The sequence below is a fragment of the Antedon bifida genome, chromosome 5, assembly GCF_963402885.1.
Source record: "Antedon bifida chromosome 5, ecAntBifi1.1, whole genome shotgun sequence".
In the NCBI taxonomy this organism is placed as follows: domain Eukaryota; kingdom Metazoa; phylum Echinodermata; class Crinoidea; order Comatulida; family Antedonidae; genus Antedon; species Antedon bifida.
The window spans coordinates 6,509,451-6,527,497 of NC_136230.1; the positions used below are offsets into that span (position 1 = coordinate 6,509,451).

Here is an 18,047-nt window from a genome sequence, read left to right on the forward strand (position 1 = left end):
ACAGACTGAGATATATTCGTTTGTATTAAAATCAAATGACTCGAAATGAATGAATTAATATATAAATCTCGAAGTGTCCAGTTTATTATTATTTTAAGCTTTATTACAATTCGCTATTTACGGAATGATTATATTTTGACTTTTCATTGATATAAATAATTTAAACAATCAAAGAATTTCTTTCTTTTTTAAACAAGGAACAGTAGTTTAATTAGTAACTATTAATATCTAAATTTTACAATAAACGCTTGTTTATAATATCATAACAAAAGAGGATAATATGGAAGAATTTATATGGACATTTAGAATTTACACGATGTCTGGCACTGAATAAAATGATAAGTATCATATTTATTGTTTATTATGATATTTCTAATAAAATTGGTAGTTCACTCCAGAGAAAAAAAAATCAATCAATAAAATGGTTATTTATTTGTACATAAACCAATGTAACTTCTCTATCCGTTGGTATACCATTTACAACATACTTTTAATTGGCCTATTTTACCATTGAATGTGAGGCAGAATTTAATTTTATGTAAATTTAACTTTAACATTTATATATAATCACTTTAATTCTCTCTGCATTTAAAACGTATTTGTCTTTATAATAATAGTATTTAATGTGTGTATACATGATAAAACCAATGTAAAACAATTATATAATAATATATTATAAATATTGTAGTTAAAATAATTAAAAAGTCGTCTACAATTAAGTGTAATATTATCTAATATTAAAATATTATCTATAACTTTACGAGTGCTTAGTGTTGTGGGATAATATAGAATTTGCGTTTGAATAAACGTCTACGTCTACGTTTACGTCTGATAGACTTAAGCTTGGTTCCTATTAGCGCAAAGTAAGCGAGTTGACCAATCACAAGCGATGGATAATTCAAACTGTCGATTGTCATTGGTCAACTCTCTTCTTGCCTTGCGTTCTAGTGGGAACCAAGCATAAAGAAAAAACGCATGTCTTGACAATAATTCTCTGACACTCTGAAGCAATGTTCCTGTATTCAAGCTATGAATAAGGATGGTTTTAATTGTGAACATTAATCAGTAATGTAACCTACCAAACGATACTTTTATTTTATTTAATGTTGAATGAAGTTTGATTATTATTTCCTATGAAAGAGTGTACCAACGATTACATTACTTTAGAATGGTTAAACATGAATCACTGTATAACTGCAATGTACGTACAACTAATAACTATGACCTTGTCAACAAGCAGTCAGGTGATAAAGATCTCTGATAAAAATCGAAACGTTCGAGTAAATACTAAATAAATCTTTTAAAAAAGAAAATACAACTATAAATAGTTTAATGACTTCACTACTTTAAACATTGACATATTCTTGATAATTCTGCAGGTAACATTTTGCTGCATCGTAACAAAAGTTGTATTGAACCTACAAGTAAAAACATTTAATCAATTTAAGAAGTGTACAACAATATTTTGGGTTGTTAGTGATTTAGTTTAATTCGTCTAACTATATAATTCATATAACAAGACTAACATGTAATGGTGGTGGGCTGGTTGAGTCTTTATTATACACTGTTTGGCTGTGATAGTAATGTGTACACGACGCATATAACGAAATAAAAATCTAGTCTGATGTTCTTGTACGATTTCACAAACTCACCTAAAAAACTAGTATCGTATGCTTAATGATTTTGGTAGGAGTGGAATTTAAATTAACCTAAAAGTTTATGACAATTTTTAACAATAATTGCAATACCTTAGTTTTCACCATAGTAGGACAGGTTGAACGCAGTGTTTTAAGTGTTTGGAATACATCCACCACCTTGTCATCTTTCATTTTCCCAATCATTGAATGAACTAGGCAGAATAATCCAGATCTGCAAACTCCATCTCTAATAATACAGAAAAGAAATTCAAAAATCAGACTCAACTATTGTAATTCGACGATGAAGCTAATTAATGTAAATAGAAAATATAAATAGGCATAATGGTTATTTAATTTAGATATTCAAATAATTATAATCACTCGACCTAATATTTTTTTAAAAAGCTTGTGAAATTCTCTATTACTTTCCAAAGTTAAATTAGCAATTTATTTGATTGTTAAGTGACATTATTGTATTACAATTATGTTTTTTATAACATTGTAACATGTACACAAATACTTTTGAAGATAATAAAAGTGGGATGTTGTTTTTGATAACTCCATTGGGTAATTATACTATTATTAGTTCAAATAATCTTGAATCTTGAAAACGAAACAACAACAGCAAGGAACAATAATTACGATACTGTACTTACAGACAGTGCACGATGATTGGCTTGTTACTAGAAACAACGCCCTCTCCAATGTTTGTAATGAACCTCACAAACTGATCCATCTTTGGAACGTTCTTTCCTTTTGGCCATTGCCGGAACTCAAAGTGAACAATTTCCCGTACGTTGTTTTCCTTAAAAATATAATAATAAATTTAATTACTCCTGTTTCTTTCTTTAATTTTCTACGTACGCCGTTATTGTTAATAATAACAAATGTTAAAATAAAATAATAATAACTAAAAACAATATTTATTATTCATTTATTTATTCACTTCCTTAAATTTAATCTTCAAATAGTAATATTTTTTTAGGCATATCATGGTTGTTTTTCTTCTTATTTTTTCAATTGTTGACTCATATGCAGTACATTCATTACTCAGAAAATTCAATAATTTGTAGCAACTACTGTAGTAATAATAATATATATCGAATATCGACATAATGTACAATAATAAAAAGTCACCTTTTCTAGTGATATCTTTCTTTCGATCATAAAGTCATTCTTCACTACTGATTTTACAGTGACGGTAAATTGCCCGAATTTCATAGGTTGCTTTATTTGCTTGTCAAAGTACGCGCCACACGTTTGGTCCATTTCATTCAGCTGCACAATGACGTCAGATTTATAGTCAAACACCAACCGCCAGAAATCCTCAGTAGTATTAGCTGGGTCAGCCAAAGGAGCCTGTGTCACGATGTACGCGTCGCGCTTCTTGTAATTCTTTAAAAATAGAAATACGTACTATGATTAATGTCATAAAACAGAAATAATTTATTTGTATGAAACAATATAGCATTTTACTTAACGCACTAAGGTAATAAAATATAATTCATATTTTGCGTAATACCAATTTCAATGTTATAGAAACACACTGAAAAATACTGATAATACAATAAATAATATACAAGTAAGTGTATGTTACGTAAATATCGTCTTACGTCACAGAATGATGCGTTGATGTAATCAGTACCACGGTCGGATGGTGAAATTAAGAATGGACGAGCTTTGTTTACTGCAAGACAACAAGAACAGTTTTATCAACATCTCTACCTACTGTATTGAATTATGTGCCAATACAACGCAATGAAGATATCAATTATGTTTGTAACCAGAATAAATAAGGATTTTAACTATATTTTGTATTTCATTATATGCAGTATTCGTTGGCCTATTTTTGTAAACAGAACCAACCAAATATTGCAAATTCAAAAAAACAAAAAAGCTTAACATTAAAAGATACAAAGGCTTAAAAGTATAAAAAAGAGAGATTATGTCATTAACATGAATAAATAATGACAAACAAATGAAAAAAAAAACGTCTGAAACTGAAATTTTAGTTATTTAAAAAAAATCATAACCTAATGTGTTTCTTATATCATACAGCAGAAAAACAAAATCTAGAACTTACGAGGTAATACGTCATCGAATCTGTTCTTGAAAATGTTTTCAGGTTGCCTTGCGTGTGACGTAAGATCATCAACAGGAAGTGGAAACAAACAGTTCAAAGTCTATGTGTAAATAAAATAAAAAGTGTTGAGAGGGCGTCTCATACTAGGAGAAAGTTCTTAAATAAAATAAATAATAAGCAATATCGTGAATTATTCATTCATTCAGTATAATAGTTACTGAAATGAATTATGATTAGAATTAAACTTAGCAATGCTCACCTTGAGTTGAAAATCAAAATGTGTGTGAGTTTGTTGTGTTTGTCTTGGTAGTTCGTTTTGCAATTCAGTTACAGGAATTACAGTCTTTCCACAAAACAGTTCTTCAAGTAGGACGGCATAGATGAACTTATATTGTTCCTGTAAATAAAATTAATAACAATTTAATTGTTAGTGTTTATACGCCATACTGACATATGATTTATGTTGAAACCAACCAAAATAAACAAAGGCATTCTGAAGTTTGCTTTTATATGTGAAAGTGTGAGCATACGTGAAATATAAACTTATTTATTGAATTTGATATTATTTTGCTAATTTTGTCAGTTGAAGAGAGATATTTAAATAATGAACGAATTGATTATTAACCTCTGTTTGAACCATTTGGATACGGTTCTGCCTCATACTTCGTACAAAATTGAAGACGTCCACTTTGCATTGGTCCTTCGACATATCCAACATGGCTGCAATGGCGATCACAGTTCCCGTCCTACCAGCTCCAGCGCTAACCAATGTATAGTAAAAGTTATATCAACCGAATAATATAATAATAACAATATATACAACATGACTGCAATTGCGATCATTATTCATCATATGTTACATATTCAATGGTGATAATGAGACTCATCTGTCATGGAAAATCCTAATTACCATATTGATGTAATCATAATGTCATGGTTGTTTAAATATCTAAATTTTTTGAATAAAATAGAGTACCGAAACTGATGCTGTCATTCGGCTAACTAAATTAATATGATTTTGAAAAAGATCAAAGCTTATAATCTCAGTTTGTAGTTTTTCAGTTAGATTAATTACCTGCAATGTACAATAACTGGCCCACTGTTACTAGCAAACTTCTGCTGAGTTTTTCTAAACGCTTGGATAAAATCGATTAACTGCGGGACTGCATTTGGGACACTTTTGTCAGGCCATTCGGTGAAATGATACTGGTATAAATTATAGATGCTATCCTCATCTCCCACCTTCAATAATAAATCAAGACAAATAAACAGTATTTTATTATTTTATCTAATGTTTTGGTGTGATCTTTAAAAATAACGGCTAAATACATGATGGTAATTAAAATGATTATATTAAAGCAGCTTATGGATGACTAATGATCATTTTAAATTGAGACCACAATAATAACATTGTTGTCTCAGTTACAAACGTGTTAGTAAAATTTGTTTTGAAGTGTAATGTTTTAATAAAGAAACGGTGTTGTAGGATAGAAAAAACTTCAAATGAATGGATAAAAAATTATTTTTACCTTCTGAATTTGAAAAAGTCTTGCCACATAGTAACCGTGATTGGTTTCACCCGCATTCGTTACAGACAATTCTGCGTACACCTGCATATTATGTAAGTCAGGCCAATATTGTTCACATTTTTTCTGCAAAATTAAAACAAAATTGAATACAACAAAATTAAATACAACAAAGCACATTATCAATTATAGCAGCGACTAAATTAATGACATTAGTTTAAAACGTAGGCTACGCATTACTTGAACGTACAGAGAAAAATAATTTGTATCATGAAGAATTTTGCCATGTCCTAAAGAATGCTCAATATACATCTTATTCAAACATTTCGCACCGTCTGAAAGTTAGTATTTGTAAATCAAAATTGGTACAAGTACAGAGAAAAAAACTCAATAATGTCATTATGAAGATGATAATGAACATTTCGTCTTTTTTAGTATTTTTTTAAAATATTTTATCGGATACCATCGCAAATATATACTAGAAAACTATAATACCCTCGTTCCCTCTACAAGATTTGTAACAACGACAATAACTCTAGACTTCTCCTTCCAGACCATTCTCCACATATCGTTGATTGAAGCCATACTTGGACCTGAAAATGTAAAGCTAATACAAATTACTATTACTAACACATTAAAACATTGTATACATTATTAGTATCTTGTTTATATTTTGTATACATTTTTAGACTCTTCAGCTCACTATGTCGGGTTGGTCGGTTGGTCGGTAAACATTAACTTGAGCACGCGACTAAACTAAAGAGGTTTGATGATATGATGTATTAAACTGGCCTAATTAGTTCTTACCTTGGCAGGCGATGAACTCATGTGGTATTGTATATCCCTGAAATAAAAAAGTGTAGATTAAAATGGGTAAAATTCAAAACAGCAACTAACTAACGATTGATGATTACATAGCAACTCGGGAATAAAGCTTTTGATTTTTCTACTAATATACTGCATAGGCCTACATACAGCATTATATTATATCACCTATAACTTGCTTAAATGATCATAACACAAACTCGCTCGGACAGATTGCTATTTTTCTTGTATCATCACTGTCTCTATTCCTGCATGCAATTTAAACATTGCTTAAATCGCACTTGAAGTAGTAGAATGTATTGTTATGCACCAGAAATAAATATTAAAAGAAAATAATATTTATCACTTGTGGAATATCAGTCAATATTTATGTAGTCTGGTCACTTTAGCCCAATGTAAAGTATCTCAGTTGCCAATTACCTTCTTTTATGCAAAAATGCAATTATCATCACTTGAGGAATGTCAGTCAATATTTATGTTGCCTGGTATGGCAAGCCCACTGGGAAGTATCTCAAGAAAAATCAACCTTTTTTGCAAATTACCTTCTTTTATGCGAAAATATCTTGTTTTTAAAATAATATTTATCTCATTATCAGAATTGTATTAAAATGGCTTACATCAAGATATGAAGCGTTTATGTAGTCGGATCCCGGATCATCTTCGATCTTGTCAAGAACCACACGGGTGTTGTCATCTGAAATGTGAATAGTTAATAAGATTGTATAAATAAAAACAACTCAGACAGCGACCGACCTAAAAGCTACGCCTGACGCTAGCTCAAGTCGGGATTCAACTCAGACAGCACCAACGAGTCAAGACGTTTAGTCGGACTCATCGTACGAGGCTGTCTGAGTTGGCTTAGGTCTAATGATTAGGCGCGGAATAATGCCAGCCATAACCCTTCATGCGAGCTGAAACGAAAAATAATGTTACTCAATGTACGTTTAGGAAAATAAAAATATAGCATATCTATGTTACGATAAATGATGATAACAACATTTTTTTTATAAAACTTACATGGAATTACGTTTGCATATCGATTTTTCTTTGTATTTATTGACGATTTTGCGATAGTGCTCGAGAATAAGGGCTTGTTGCCAAGATCCTGAAACAAATTATATTATTAATTAATAATTAATATACTCTGAGTACAGTATGTGATAAGTACTTTCTGAACAATAGAGTGGCTTAGTATTTAGGGTAAGCCATGTAAAAAAAAATAATGCTGGCAATTTTGAAAAAGCCTTATATAAAGTGATGTGCATCAACAATGTGTAAGGCTAAATATTGAGAAAACAATTCATGAATTTAGAGTAAATAATTATTTTTAGAGGTTGTAAGTAAAACACAATACTATATTTTACCCTATTGGTAGTCAGTTTTATACTATGCTATATTTTACCGTTAATAAAAAAAAAACAATTTTTGCCCTTGCAGATTGCAGTGTAATGTCACACATTTTTATACATTTATCAATCAAATTAAAGAATATTATCTACCAGGAAACAAAGTAAAGTAAGTTTTACTAATAGGCCTACTGTACGAAGCATAGCAATACGTACCTCAAACTCTTTCTCAAAGCCACGTTCAACACTTAATTGACGCTTCGTCACATACTCATGTAGTTTGGATAACCCAATGGGTTTGTATTCTTGGTTGTCTAAGTTTGTGTTATCATACACTGGTTCCAGGTCAAGTTCAGGATCAGGTTGATTTTCACATTCAGAATCGGCATCATTATCAGCGTGCTTTTTTGAAGAATTGTCGACACCTCTCACTTCATCATATGCAGTGTCTTTAAATACAATGCAACCCATTATCATTGACATTATATAAACCTTTTTTTTCAAAATCAGTACTCAAAACGATGATTAAATCTTCATTTTTTACCTTTAATATATCAAAAATCAAGTCTAACCGAATACCATGATAACATAGTTTTACTTCTCTTCACTGAAATCCTACCACGCCTTCCAATCCTAACCGCCTAGTTATCCTACAGCACTTACTAAATCCACTCACCTACTAAACATACTCTGCCTATTATTCCTATCCCATCCTTCTAAACCCAATCCGCCCACAAATCCTTATATACATGTAAAAATCTTACCTTCTATGTCTTGTTCTTGTAGAATGTTGCGAGATAAAATACAGGTGGATAAACTAGCGTCTTTTTTATTTCTTCGCCTAATTAAAAAGACAATCCAGAACAAAAATAATAACCAAAATAATATATAGACTCAGAAATTCATTATCTCCAAACTAGCTCATTGCATATTTGTAATGTTAACTTTGACCAATAATGTACTGTACAATTCCTCATCTTATTTGTATGTGTATTTTAAAACTATTTTTATCTATCTTTCGTCTTTTTATAACCTCTGTATACATTTGTATTACTTTTGGAATAAGGAAAAAAAATTTACTTTCGTATTTTGATAATAGGCCTAAAAATATCTTGTATTTCGAATGATTTAATAAGAATATTATTATTTGATATGGTTAACAACAATGTATCATATAGTATCATTATACAACAATGCAGATATTACCGTTCAATTAATATCAAAATTAGAAGAAGTACCACAACCACCGGAACCAAGCTACCAATTATCACACCTACATACGAGTCTAAAAACAATTGGAATAATGACTGAGTACTAAAAATAAAAGTCAAGCATTTCAACAACCGAAATTTGCTAACGGAAATAACATATACTAAACAAGTATAATTATGTTACCCACAAGATTCTCATCTTATTGGGATCCTGCCTTCGTCCATTTTCTAAATTATCTCGTGTCATTATTGTTTTTGTTACTTTTTGTCTTTTGGGCGTAAATAAAAGTTGCTTTGAATTTGAGATGTTGTTTCTAATTAGTAATAAAACAACAAACAAACAACTTAAACGATTATTATTTATTAAAATGTAAATAATAAAAATAAATTTCAATTTAAACCAAAAATATAATACATTAAAAGAAAGCTGAATGAAATTCTTATTCAACAACAATAAAGTCAGCAAGCATTATGACAAGATTTACATTCTTTTTCTAACCTTTTTACTTACCTTTATCGCAACCAGTCCCAACCATTAGTTTTATTGTATCAGATGTACCATTAACGTTTAAATATGACGCTAATACTGCGAATGTATATTCTATACAGGACTCAATTTCTTTTCCAAATATAACTTCAGTTTTTGTTGTATTCCCTTGTTGAAATATACCACCTGACAGTTCATAATGGTAGGTCACATGACGGTCTGGGATGTCGCACGAAGCATTCCACTTCATTTGCAAGTGTGTACCATTTAGGAACGGATTGCTTTCTATTGATGGCTCTATCATTGGAACAGAAAGAAAGTGACTGCGCTGGAGGTAGCCATTTAGCAAAAGGTCGATATAGGCCTAGGCCTAATAGTGCCAAAACGTTTGATTATATCGGATGTTCTTATCATAATCAATGTAGATAGGAGTATAACATTTCTTTTAAATCCATAGTCTAGTTTTAATTACAGAAAAAAAAATGTATCGATTTCATCCATATTTTGAATTAGCCAATATATTAAATTTCTACCAAAAATATAGTATTTTTACGGGTGCGTTAAAAAAAACTCACCTGACGGCGCTGTTTGTACCCTTATATTCTGTCCCCAATAACCAGCAATCTCCAAATTATTAACAACTCGAGCGTTTACGATATATTCAGTACAGCTTGATAATTCGGATAGTTCAACTTCTAATTGAGTACTGTTTGTTGTGTTGACTACACCTTGTACATTTCCATCTATGTACGAGTATTGCACTTGATATCGAAGAATATAGCTACACTGGATGTGTACAGGAGCACTAGAAACAGGCTGAAAATATAAGAAAATGATGTTTATTTATATTTAGCAAACTGTATTAATCAGAAACGACAAATAAGAACAAATGCTCACTTGGCGTGGCAAATCTGTGAACCTTTAAATCATATGGCTTTCTATATTCTGTATTAATTTCATTATCATCATTTAGGTTTATTTTTTCTTCGAACTTGCATAAATATTTTTTAAACAAATAATTACCACCGAACTTGCGCTAATGGCTAGGGTTGGATAAAAGCCCAAGTAAGCAACGGGTACTGCATCAAATGGATGATGATTGTGTGCTAGCCTTGCGTCTCAGTGAGTTAAGTAATGCCCTATTATACTCTGGCGTAATTGTGTAGACCTACTTTATACTAAGTACATTGAGAACACTTGCAAACAAATTGGAAGTAATTCTCGAGTGAGATTCGAACTCACAACCGCAGATCACTAGCCTAATGATTCCAGCCCAAGTAACAGGCTGAAAATATAAATATCAAACGTTTTTACAAGAAAAAATAATAGAATGAAATATACCTTTAATCTTACGATGACCTGATTATCTTCAACGGTGTTTAATTCTATCTCAGGTTCTTCTAAAGGTTCTATATAATACGTAATAAAGTTCATTATTACTGATAAAATAGGGGACCATATAGTTTTAAAAAATGTACAAGTTACTTGATAGTTACTAGCAAGTTTATAATATAATAAATGATAGTTTGGACACTGACATTTACAAAAACAAATTATTTAAAAACCTAAAATATCAATAATTATTAAAATATTAGAGCTTACTTGTACATATGGTGTTGGTTGATCCAATGGTACTCTGTGGTCCATCTACCTCAATACCACCAACCATCCTCGAAAATTGAGAGTAAAATTGAACTTGAGTATTTAGGGTAAGATTATCAATAACAATTAAATTGTTACCCGTGTCATTTATTAATACAAATGAATTCATCTCCGATGATTTATACGAAAACTTCCGTCTTGTAATTGTTCCTGTTCCATAGTCTTCACCAGAAATCCAAGTGACGTCAAATGTTAGAGTAGTTGCTGTTTGGTGTACAATTGGTGGTCCAGAACCATATGGTAATGCTAATTATGAACACAAATAAAAGTATTTCATTAGGGTAGACCACTTGTAGAACGAGATGGCCATCCGACTCGGTGAATGAAACGAAACATTTTATCAGGGCCTTCGTTTATAAAGAATATATATTTAAAAAAAAAGGATTTCATACCTCTGTATATAGTTAGACGTTTAAAGCTAAAAAAACATATAACAAAATAATATCTTGCATAATAATAGTGTATGGCATTACCTATGCTGCAGTTTGGTCCAGCCCAAGCTCCATGACATCCATTAGGACAACTTCCATCTCGATTACAATCTTCAGAGTTTTTGCAGTGACATGGGAAGTTACACAAAACACCAACAAATCCAGACGTACATTCTGAAGGTACTACACAAACAAAGCATACTTGAATAATGTTTGAACATTGAAATAAAAATGTGTTCACCTCGGTCGTAGTTTTTTAGTTTTTACAGTATGATATGGATGTGCTTATAAAGGATGGTAGTATATATTTTAGTGTATTAGCAACTTAAGAAAAGGGGTCAGAAATATTGACATAACTAGAAAGCCACTCCTAGAGTGCATACCTCCGCCTACTGTAAATTTCTCCTACATAAGATTTCTCCGGGGAAAAAATATATATTTATATATATTTGTGTGTGTCTTAATGCTGTTATAAATGATTTAGGCTAATTTCACTACAAGCATGTGTATGCGAGTTTGGTGTAATGGTTATGTAACAATTAGCCTTTCAATTAACAATAGCTTCAGTTGACTAACAATAGAACAGCAACGCGAAAATCAAACGAGTGAATTTGAAAAGAAATAGGTTTTTTAAACTACTCTCATCAAAAAAGGTGCACGTTAAATCAAATGTTTTAAAATTACAAATCACCAATTATAACTCTTGCCTCTTGTACAAAAATGAAGTGTTTTGGACAAGTAGTTCTCGAAAAAATGCAATTTCAGTTTACTTGTTACTTTAAGACTGCTCGCCGGCTTTTGAAAAATTCTGTCCTATCTTTTATCGCTTTTATCACTAGCAGGTCTGAAAAGTATACTAAAAAGTGGTCCAGAATCCAAAATTTAATGGAATGGTCCTTGACCACATATCTATCTGTATATTTATTTTGGTAAAGATCTTGTAATTACTTTTTGAGTAATCCTGCTAACAAACAAACAAACAAATGAAAGCACTCAGAAACTGAGTGAAGTACTTGGCAAAATATATCAACTGATAGGGAGCATGTTAAATGATACATTTTTTGCTTTAGGTATTAGATTTACATGGTTCAAATCCTGCTGGGGTTTATAATTTGTTTAAATAATTTTTTATACAATGACCTTTCTAAAATCAAGATTGACCAGGAGTTAAAGAGTGTCTTGAACCTGTGTCGATTTTCGGCGCCCCTGTCTTAACCCGTGGAGTAAGCTTAACCGCTCGACCAGTCGACTAATATGTTGGTCCATATAAAAGAATATGTCCATGTTAAAAGAAGACAGAATGCGTGCTATTTAATATATCGTACGGAAGATAGGCTTTTGTGACATGACCAATATATCCATTTTCCTGAAAATCAATAGGAATGTTCTGTAAGTATATTATATCTATGTTCAGAATAAAATAAGAAAGGACACGACACGCTGGTACTAAAAAACTAATTATCAACTAACAATAGATTCATTTGAATAATAATAGAACAGCAACGCGAAAAATAAACGGGTGAATTTGAAAAGAAATATGTTTTTTAAAACTACTCGTATCAAAAAATCTGTAAATTAAATCAAATTATGTTTTGAGAATTACAAATCACAATTTATAACTCTTGCCTCTTGTCCAAAAATGAGGTTTTTTAGACAAGTACTTCTCGAGAAAATGCAATTTCAATACACTTGTTACTTTAAGACTGCTCGCCGGCTTTTGAAAATTGTCTCCTATCTTTTAACACTAGCCGGTCTGAAAATAATATCATTTTTGTTATTTGTGAAGTTATTAATAAACCAATTTTGTCGATTTTCAATAGGCATGGTCTGAAAGTATATACCTATCTACACCCAAAAATTCAGAATTATAACTTGAAAACTGTAGGCGCTATCGTGCTAACAAACAAACATACAAACAAACAAAGTAAATACTATACTTGGCAAAATTTTTTTTGCCAAGTAATAAACAGACAGACAAACAGACAGACAAACAAACACACGCGATCGATTACATATACCTCCTTGGCGGAGGTAAATTATGTGCAACTCATTCTGTGTAATCACATGCGTTTGTGGCAGGCTTGGAAAAAATAGGGTATGTATCCCAGACGAAGTTGATTAGAAGGATTTGCATTGTCTGCTTATTTCTATGGGCATACTAATAAATAGAAAATGGCTATACGATACCTTGACAAGTATCACCAGTGTATCCATCCAAACAGTCTGACCCGGATGAACATCCTGTGTGTTTATCACAAACACTATCGTCACAGTGACATTCTTGGCGACAATCAGCTCCATAGTATCTAGCTGCACATACTATAAACCATTTAGTGTTTTATTATTGTATATCATAGCCATGATTGTTTTGAAAATTATAGGCATACAGTATACTGTTCCGTAGTTTTTATGCAAAGGAATTCCATTATTTTATATATGTCCCCCGAATTTTTGTATTATTTATATGCCATTTTAAAGTCACATACTATTTATGCACTTGACAATGGATCGGAAAAATAATATTTACCTAAAAAACTAAAATTTCAAGCAAAACATAATAAAATTGTCTGTCAATTGGGGGTCATAATGTATTAAAACAGTAAAATAGCCTATTCAACGTCTATTTATTTTTCATGTTTTTGAGAGAAAATACATCTTCAAAATGTAACAATATTATATTACTTGACTATTCTCATAGAATTCCAACAATTATAGTTCCTATGATATTAATACTCTATAACCTGTACTACAATTGTTTCCTCCAAAACCATTGATGCATGTACAACCAACTGGATCAGGTGGACAAAAAAGGTTTCCAGTACAAGTCGAACCCTCATTTTTACTACACACAGAGTCACATTTACGACCCCAGTTGTTATTTCCACAACCTATCGGATTAAATAACATACAATTACGTGCAATATGATGCATGTTATATAAACACCTCTGCGTATTTTAACAGTATATAATTGAGGCCTACCGTTTTCACAAGAATCGCCGTCGAATCCTGCTGGGCAAATACAGACACCCGTTTTATCGTCACACACTCCACCATTATAACATACGGGACAGTTCATTTCACAGCCTGGAGGATTCCAATTTGGCGAGGGACAAGCTATTTGGTAAATATGTACGAATAATTTAAGTATATGAAAATGCATTTAACAAGTTGTTATCAAATTCAGCTGCACTGCAAAATATGTTTAGCTTATAATTTCAGCAAAATTAAGCCTCCAATATTAGATCTAAGGCCTATACGTCTAAGCATTGCCTATGGTTTCTCAGAAACCAAATTGTCAAAACCTATAATATAGAGCTTTTAAACCAAAATAAATTTAGTTAAATAATTGTATATGCAATTAAAATATTAAATTCTTGTATTGCAACCTACCTCTAACAATAAGTCTCATGATACCATGGTTACCATCAGGGCTATCACCTGTATAACATTCATATACGCCATCATCTTTTCTTCGTATGTTATCAATCACAGCAGACGTATTACCCCTCAGATTGTATATTTCTTCACCGTAATTATGTTTCCAACGTAAATCGTTACGATCAACATCTTCACTTAGATTGATAGTGACAGACTCTCCTATACCGACCGTTATTGTTCTGTACTCCATTTCAATATTGGCTGTAAACAATAATATTAGTAAACTATAGTATTGAAATAAAAATGAAATTAGAAATGCTTTAGTTATAAACATTAAACACATTAATATGTATATATTTGACAATAAAGATAAGCATCATAACATTACTCACCAGAAGCGGATGTCAATACAATTGCTGATTTCGTAACTACTTCGCCTTTCTTTGCTTTGAATGAAAAGACACCAACTCTTTCGGTCTGAGATTGTAAGTTGTTATTATTAACACCAAGCCACGTGTGAATCACATCGTTTACTCGGAATATAATTTTGCTGTTTGTGTTAAATATTTTATATTCTGGCATATTTTTTGATTGTGGTTTTTGACCACTATCATATTCAGTATCATCCCAAGTCACGTTGTCTTTCCCATCAATATTCTTGTATAATATTCCAACTGATAAGTCTCTAATATCGTTGTCGTCTTTAAGTGTGTATCCTCGAAACCAACTACTACCAGATGACATCAGCGGTGTTTCAGAAAAACATGTTATATCTAATGGATCTTGAAAAAAAATATTTTTGAATAAATCATTTTGAATCAGGCCGCTACTTGCTCCAGAAATGGTCCCAATTGTAGAGAAAACAGTACCGTACTGTATACACAATTTAATTTATAAAGTAATTTTCATAGGTGGTCGTGTTAGCCTATTTAATATAGTAGGCCTTTATATTTCATTTATTGGAAACCACATAGCACCGGTCAGAGTAATGTTTAATTTTACAACATACTTCGACCAAACAATACGTAAACTTTTGCAAGTAATCTATACGATTTACTGAATTTAGAATCAGACGGATCAAGTAAAATGTAAAGTAAAGACTATTATGCATGCTATGTGAATGCACAGAGGAATTTGACGGACCTTCGGAGTTTTGATAAAATTAAATTATATTGAGGGACGAATTTTGAAAAAATATGTTATCTTTTGAAAATCCTGTAAAAAGATAGCTGTTATACAAAAATAAACATTGTTCCAGTTGGTATATAAAAACTTTCTAAAAAAATCTAAAATCTAAAAATCTCTAAACCGAGAGGATTTGAGAGTACACAAAACTACCTAAAAAATTAAATTAAAATTGAACAATATAAAAATTATTTAAGACGAATACATGAATGAAATACAACCGAACAAATAGGAGAAGTATGGCCGATCGTCAGTATGTTATACAAGCATCAATTAAAAGGAATCATTGATAAATGCTAAACTAAATAGGCTAATAAAACCTACCCGATGATCTGCTTTGGCACGTCAGAAAGAGAAGAAGAAAATAGTTTCGAAAACGTTTGACCAACATCTCCACGAAAGTCACGAATGTGTTACATTTACCCACAATCTTAACTAAATGCCTAACACTGTAAATCAGTTCAACTATACAACAGGTAGTAGTGAATTATTATTGTAAATTACAACTTATACTAGTTTATAATGCGTTTCCTTGTTTATTTAGGTGTCCATTTGGCGATAAGATGAACTTTAGTTAGTTCCTAGTTCTTATGTAAATAGATTAGTTATTTTGATACTGAAACTTCAGCATCTTTCATCTAATTATAGTAGTGTACTGTATTTGTTGATTTATATGTTTTTATCACTTTAGTCAAGACAAAACAACACTACATTTTACAATAATCATCATGAAGTGTATGAAAGTATATTATTACTACTTTCAGAAAGTGTTTTTCTTTGTTCTGCCCAACAACTAGTCTATACTCTAGCGAATAACTGTAATATTAGCCTTTTATTATTATTTTTTTTTTTTAAACGGGATTTCTGTAGTTATGTGTTGAATGCCAGAGGTTAATTTCAGTTTCAGCAGTATATTTTCGATAATGAGCAGTGACCAGTTTGACCAAACTATTTAATCAATGGCGAAAGTCAAGACATCAAAAAGCTAAAGCGGTGACACCAGTCTTAGCGATTGTCTGCACGAAAATGTCAGCAGCCAGAACATGTTTATACTAGAAATGGCACTGTATGCACAATCTGACTTTCCAATATCATCATCACAATTTTCTACATTGAACAAAATTGAACTGTATCGTGAAATTTCACTTGCTAGAGTTTTTTTTTCAAGAATGATTTCCTTGTGTATTTAGATGTCATTTATCAAATATAATAGGAACTTGTATGCTATATACTAGTGCATATGTAAACTAGACATAGTGATTTTGACACTTGACTACTACTTACTTCACACGATACACGATAATGAATAATTAGAAGTAGATTCAATTGCATAATACATCAGCTGTTTACACTTGTAAAATGGTAAGAAACTTTTAATAACTTCTTATCAGTCAGGGTGATTTAACATCATAAAAAATCCAAAATGTCCTGCATCTTACTAGGAAAATTTCCAAATTAAGTTTAATTTAGAAAGTATAAAACAATAGGTAATTTAATTGAAACCATCTAATGAATTTTACATGACTAGGAAAATAGTTAAAGATAACAGACCAATTCAGACATTAGTTTAAAGAAGTCGACAGATTGTCAACGAATCGTCACTAAAGCCTGGTTTCCACGAGAGACGCAACGCAAGGACGATGGATTTTTAGGACTGCCGCTTTTAGGTAAACACAGTAGGTATTCAGTAAAAAATAGTAACATTTAAAATATATATGTTTGACATATTTTCTACTTCTTGGTGAAACTACGGATTTCACACCGTAAAGTAAGCCATTCAAACTACCGGAATAAATGGTTACCTACTGAGTACCATACCCAATAATAAAACTGCTCACCATTGTACTTCCCGCGTAATGTACACGCAAATAACAACAGTCTCCAATAAGTGTGCTTACGACTTGCGATCTACCAGCTTAAATAAACAATGTAAACACTAATCACTTATTCTTTCAATTACTGTACTAAATTATGTTAGTAATTTTCCAAACATTGACGGTATTCTTGATATACTAATAATACTTACTGTGGAAGATAGCGACTGACGATTAGTTGGCGGTAACTCTATGGAAAATATGCCATTCTTCAAGTCGTAAATATGCGAAGCTTGTGAAGCCACCAGCCGTTTCATAATAAGACAGATGCGAATTATAACAAATGGACCGAGAATATTTTGTGATGATGGCTTTCCTTTATTAAATTGCATAGTACATTAATATATAATACAGTTAGTTTACAATTTGTTTTTTCAATCGGTAAGTTCAGGAATGTGATG

At 31.3% G+C, this 18,047-nt stretch overlaps 1 protein-coding gene across 2 annotated transcripts; it reads right to left on the reverse strand.

Moving 5' to 3' along the window:
• Window positions 1–202: 202 nt before the first annotated feature.
• LOC144843099 (uncharacterized) lies at window positions 203–17,860 on the reverse strand. 2 transcript variants are annotated; one of them, XM_078699805.1, is made up of 28 exons: window positions 17,799–17,860; window positions 14,980–15,369; window positions 14,600–14,848; window positions 14,189–14,323; window positions 13,950–14,096; window positions 13,396–13,527; window positions 11,251–11,391; window positions 10,718–11,023; window positions 10,457–10,524; window positions 9,691–9,931; window positions 9,140–9,412; window positions 8,624–8,702; window positions 8,182–8,258; window positions 7,634–7,866; window positions 7,089–7,176; window positions 6,689–6,765; window positions 6,054–6,090; window positions 5,742–5,839; window positions 5,250–5,372; window positions 4,796–4,962; window positions 4,346–4,481; window positions 3,980–4,117; window positions 3,721–3,820; window positions 3,251–3,324; window positions 2,775–3,032; window positions 2,294–2,442; window positions 1,749–1,884; window positions 203–1,418 (listed from the first exon to the last, which is right to left on the reverse strand). In XM_078699805.1, the coding sequence occupies exons 2-28, from the start codon at window positions 15,329–15,331 to the stop codon at window positions 1,347–1,349; spliced, it is 4,086 nt and encodes a 1,361-aa protein (XP_078555931.1). In that variant the 5' UTR covers window positions 15,332–15,369; window positions 17,799–17,860; the 3' UTR covers window positions 203–1,346. The 2 variants fall into 2 exon arrangements, with proteins under 2 accessions (XP_078555931.1, XP_078555930.1); XM_078699804.1 differs by lacking the exon at window positions 17,799–17,860 and adding an exon at window positions 16,097–16,182 and having other exon boundaries at window positions 14,980–15,360.
• Window positions 17,861–18,047: the final 187 nt, after the last annotated feature.

Coding starts and splice junctions, on each gene's coding strand:
- LOC144843099 (XM_078699804.1), bottom strand. CDS start 16,163: ATGTTGGTCAAACGTTTTCGAAACTATTTTCTTCTTCTCTTTCTGACG. Junction 5,373..5,741: donor ATCTTGTAGAGGGAACGAGG/GTATTATAGTTT, acceptor TTAATTTTGCAG/AAAAAATGTGAACAATATTG. Junction 2,443..2,774: donor GAAAGATATCACTAGAAAAG/GTGACTTTTTAT, acceptor TATATTTTTAAG/GAAAACAACGTACGGGAAAT.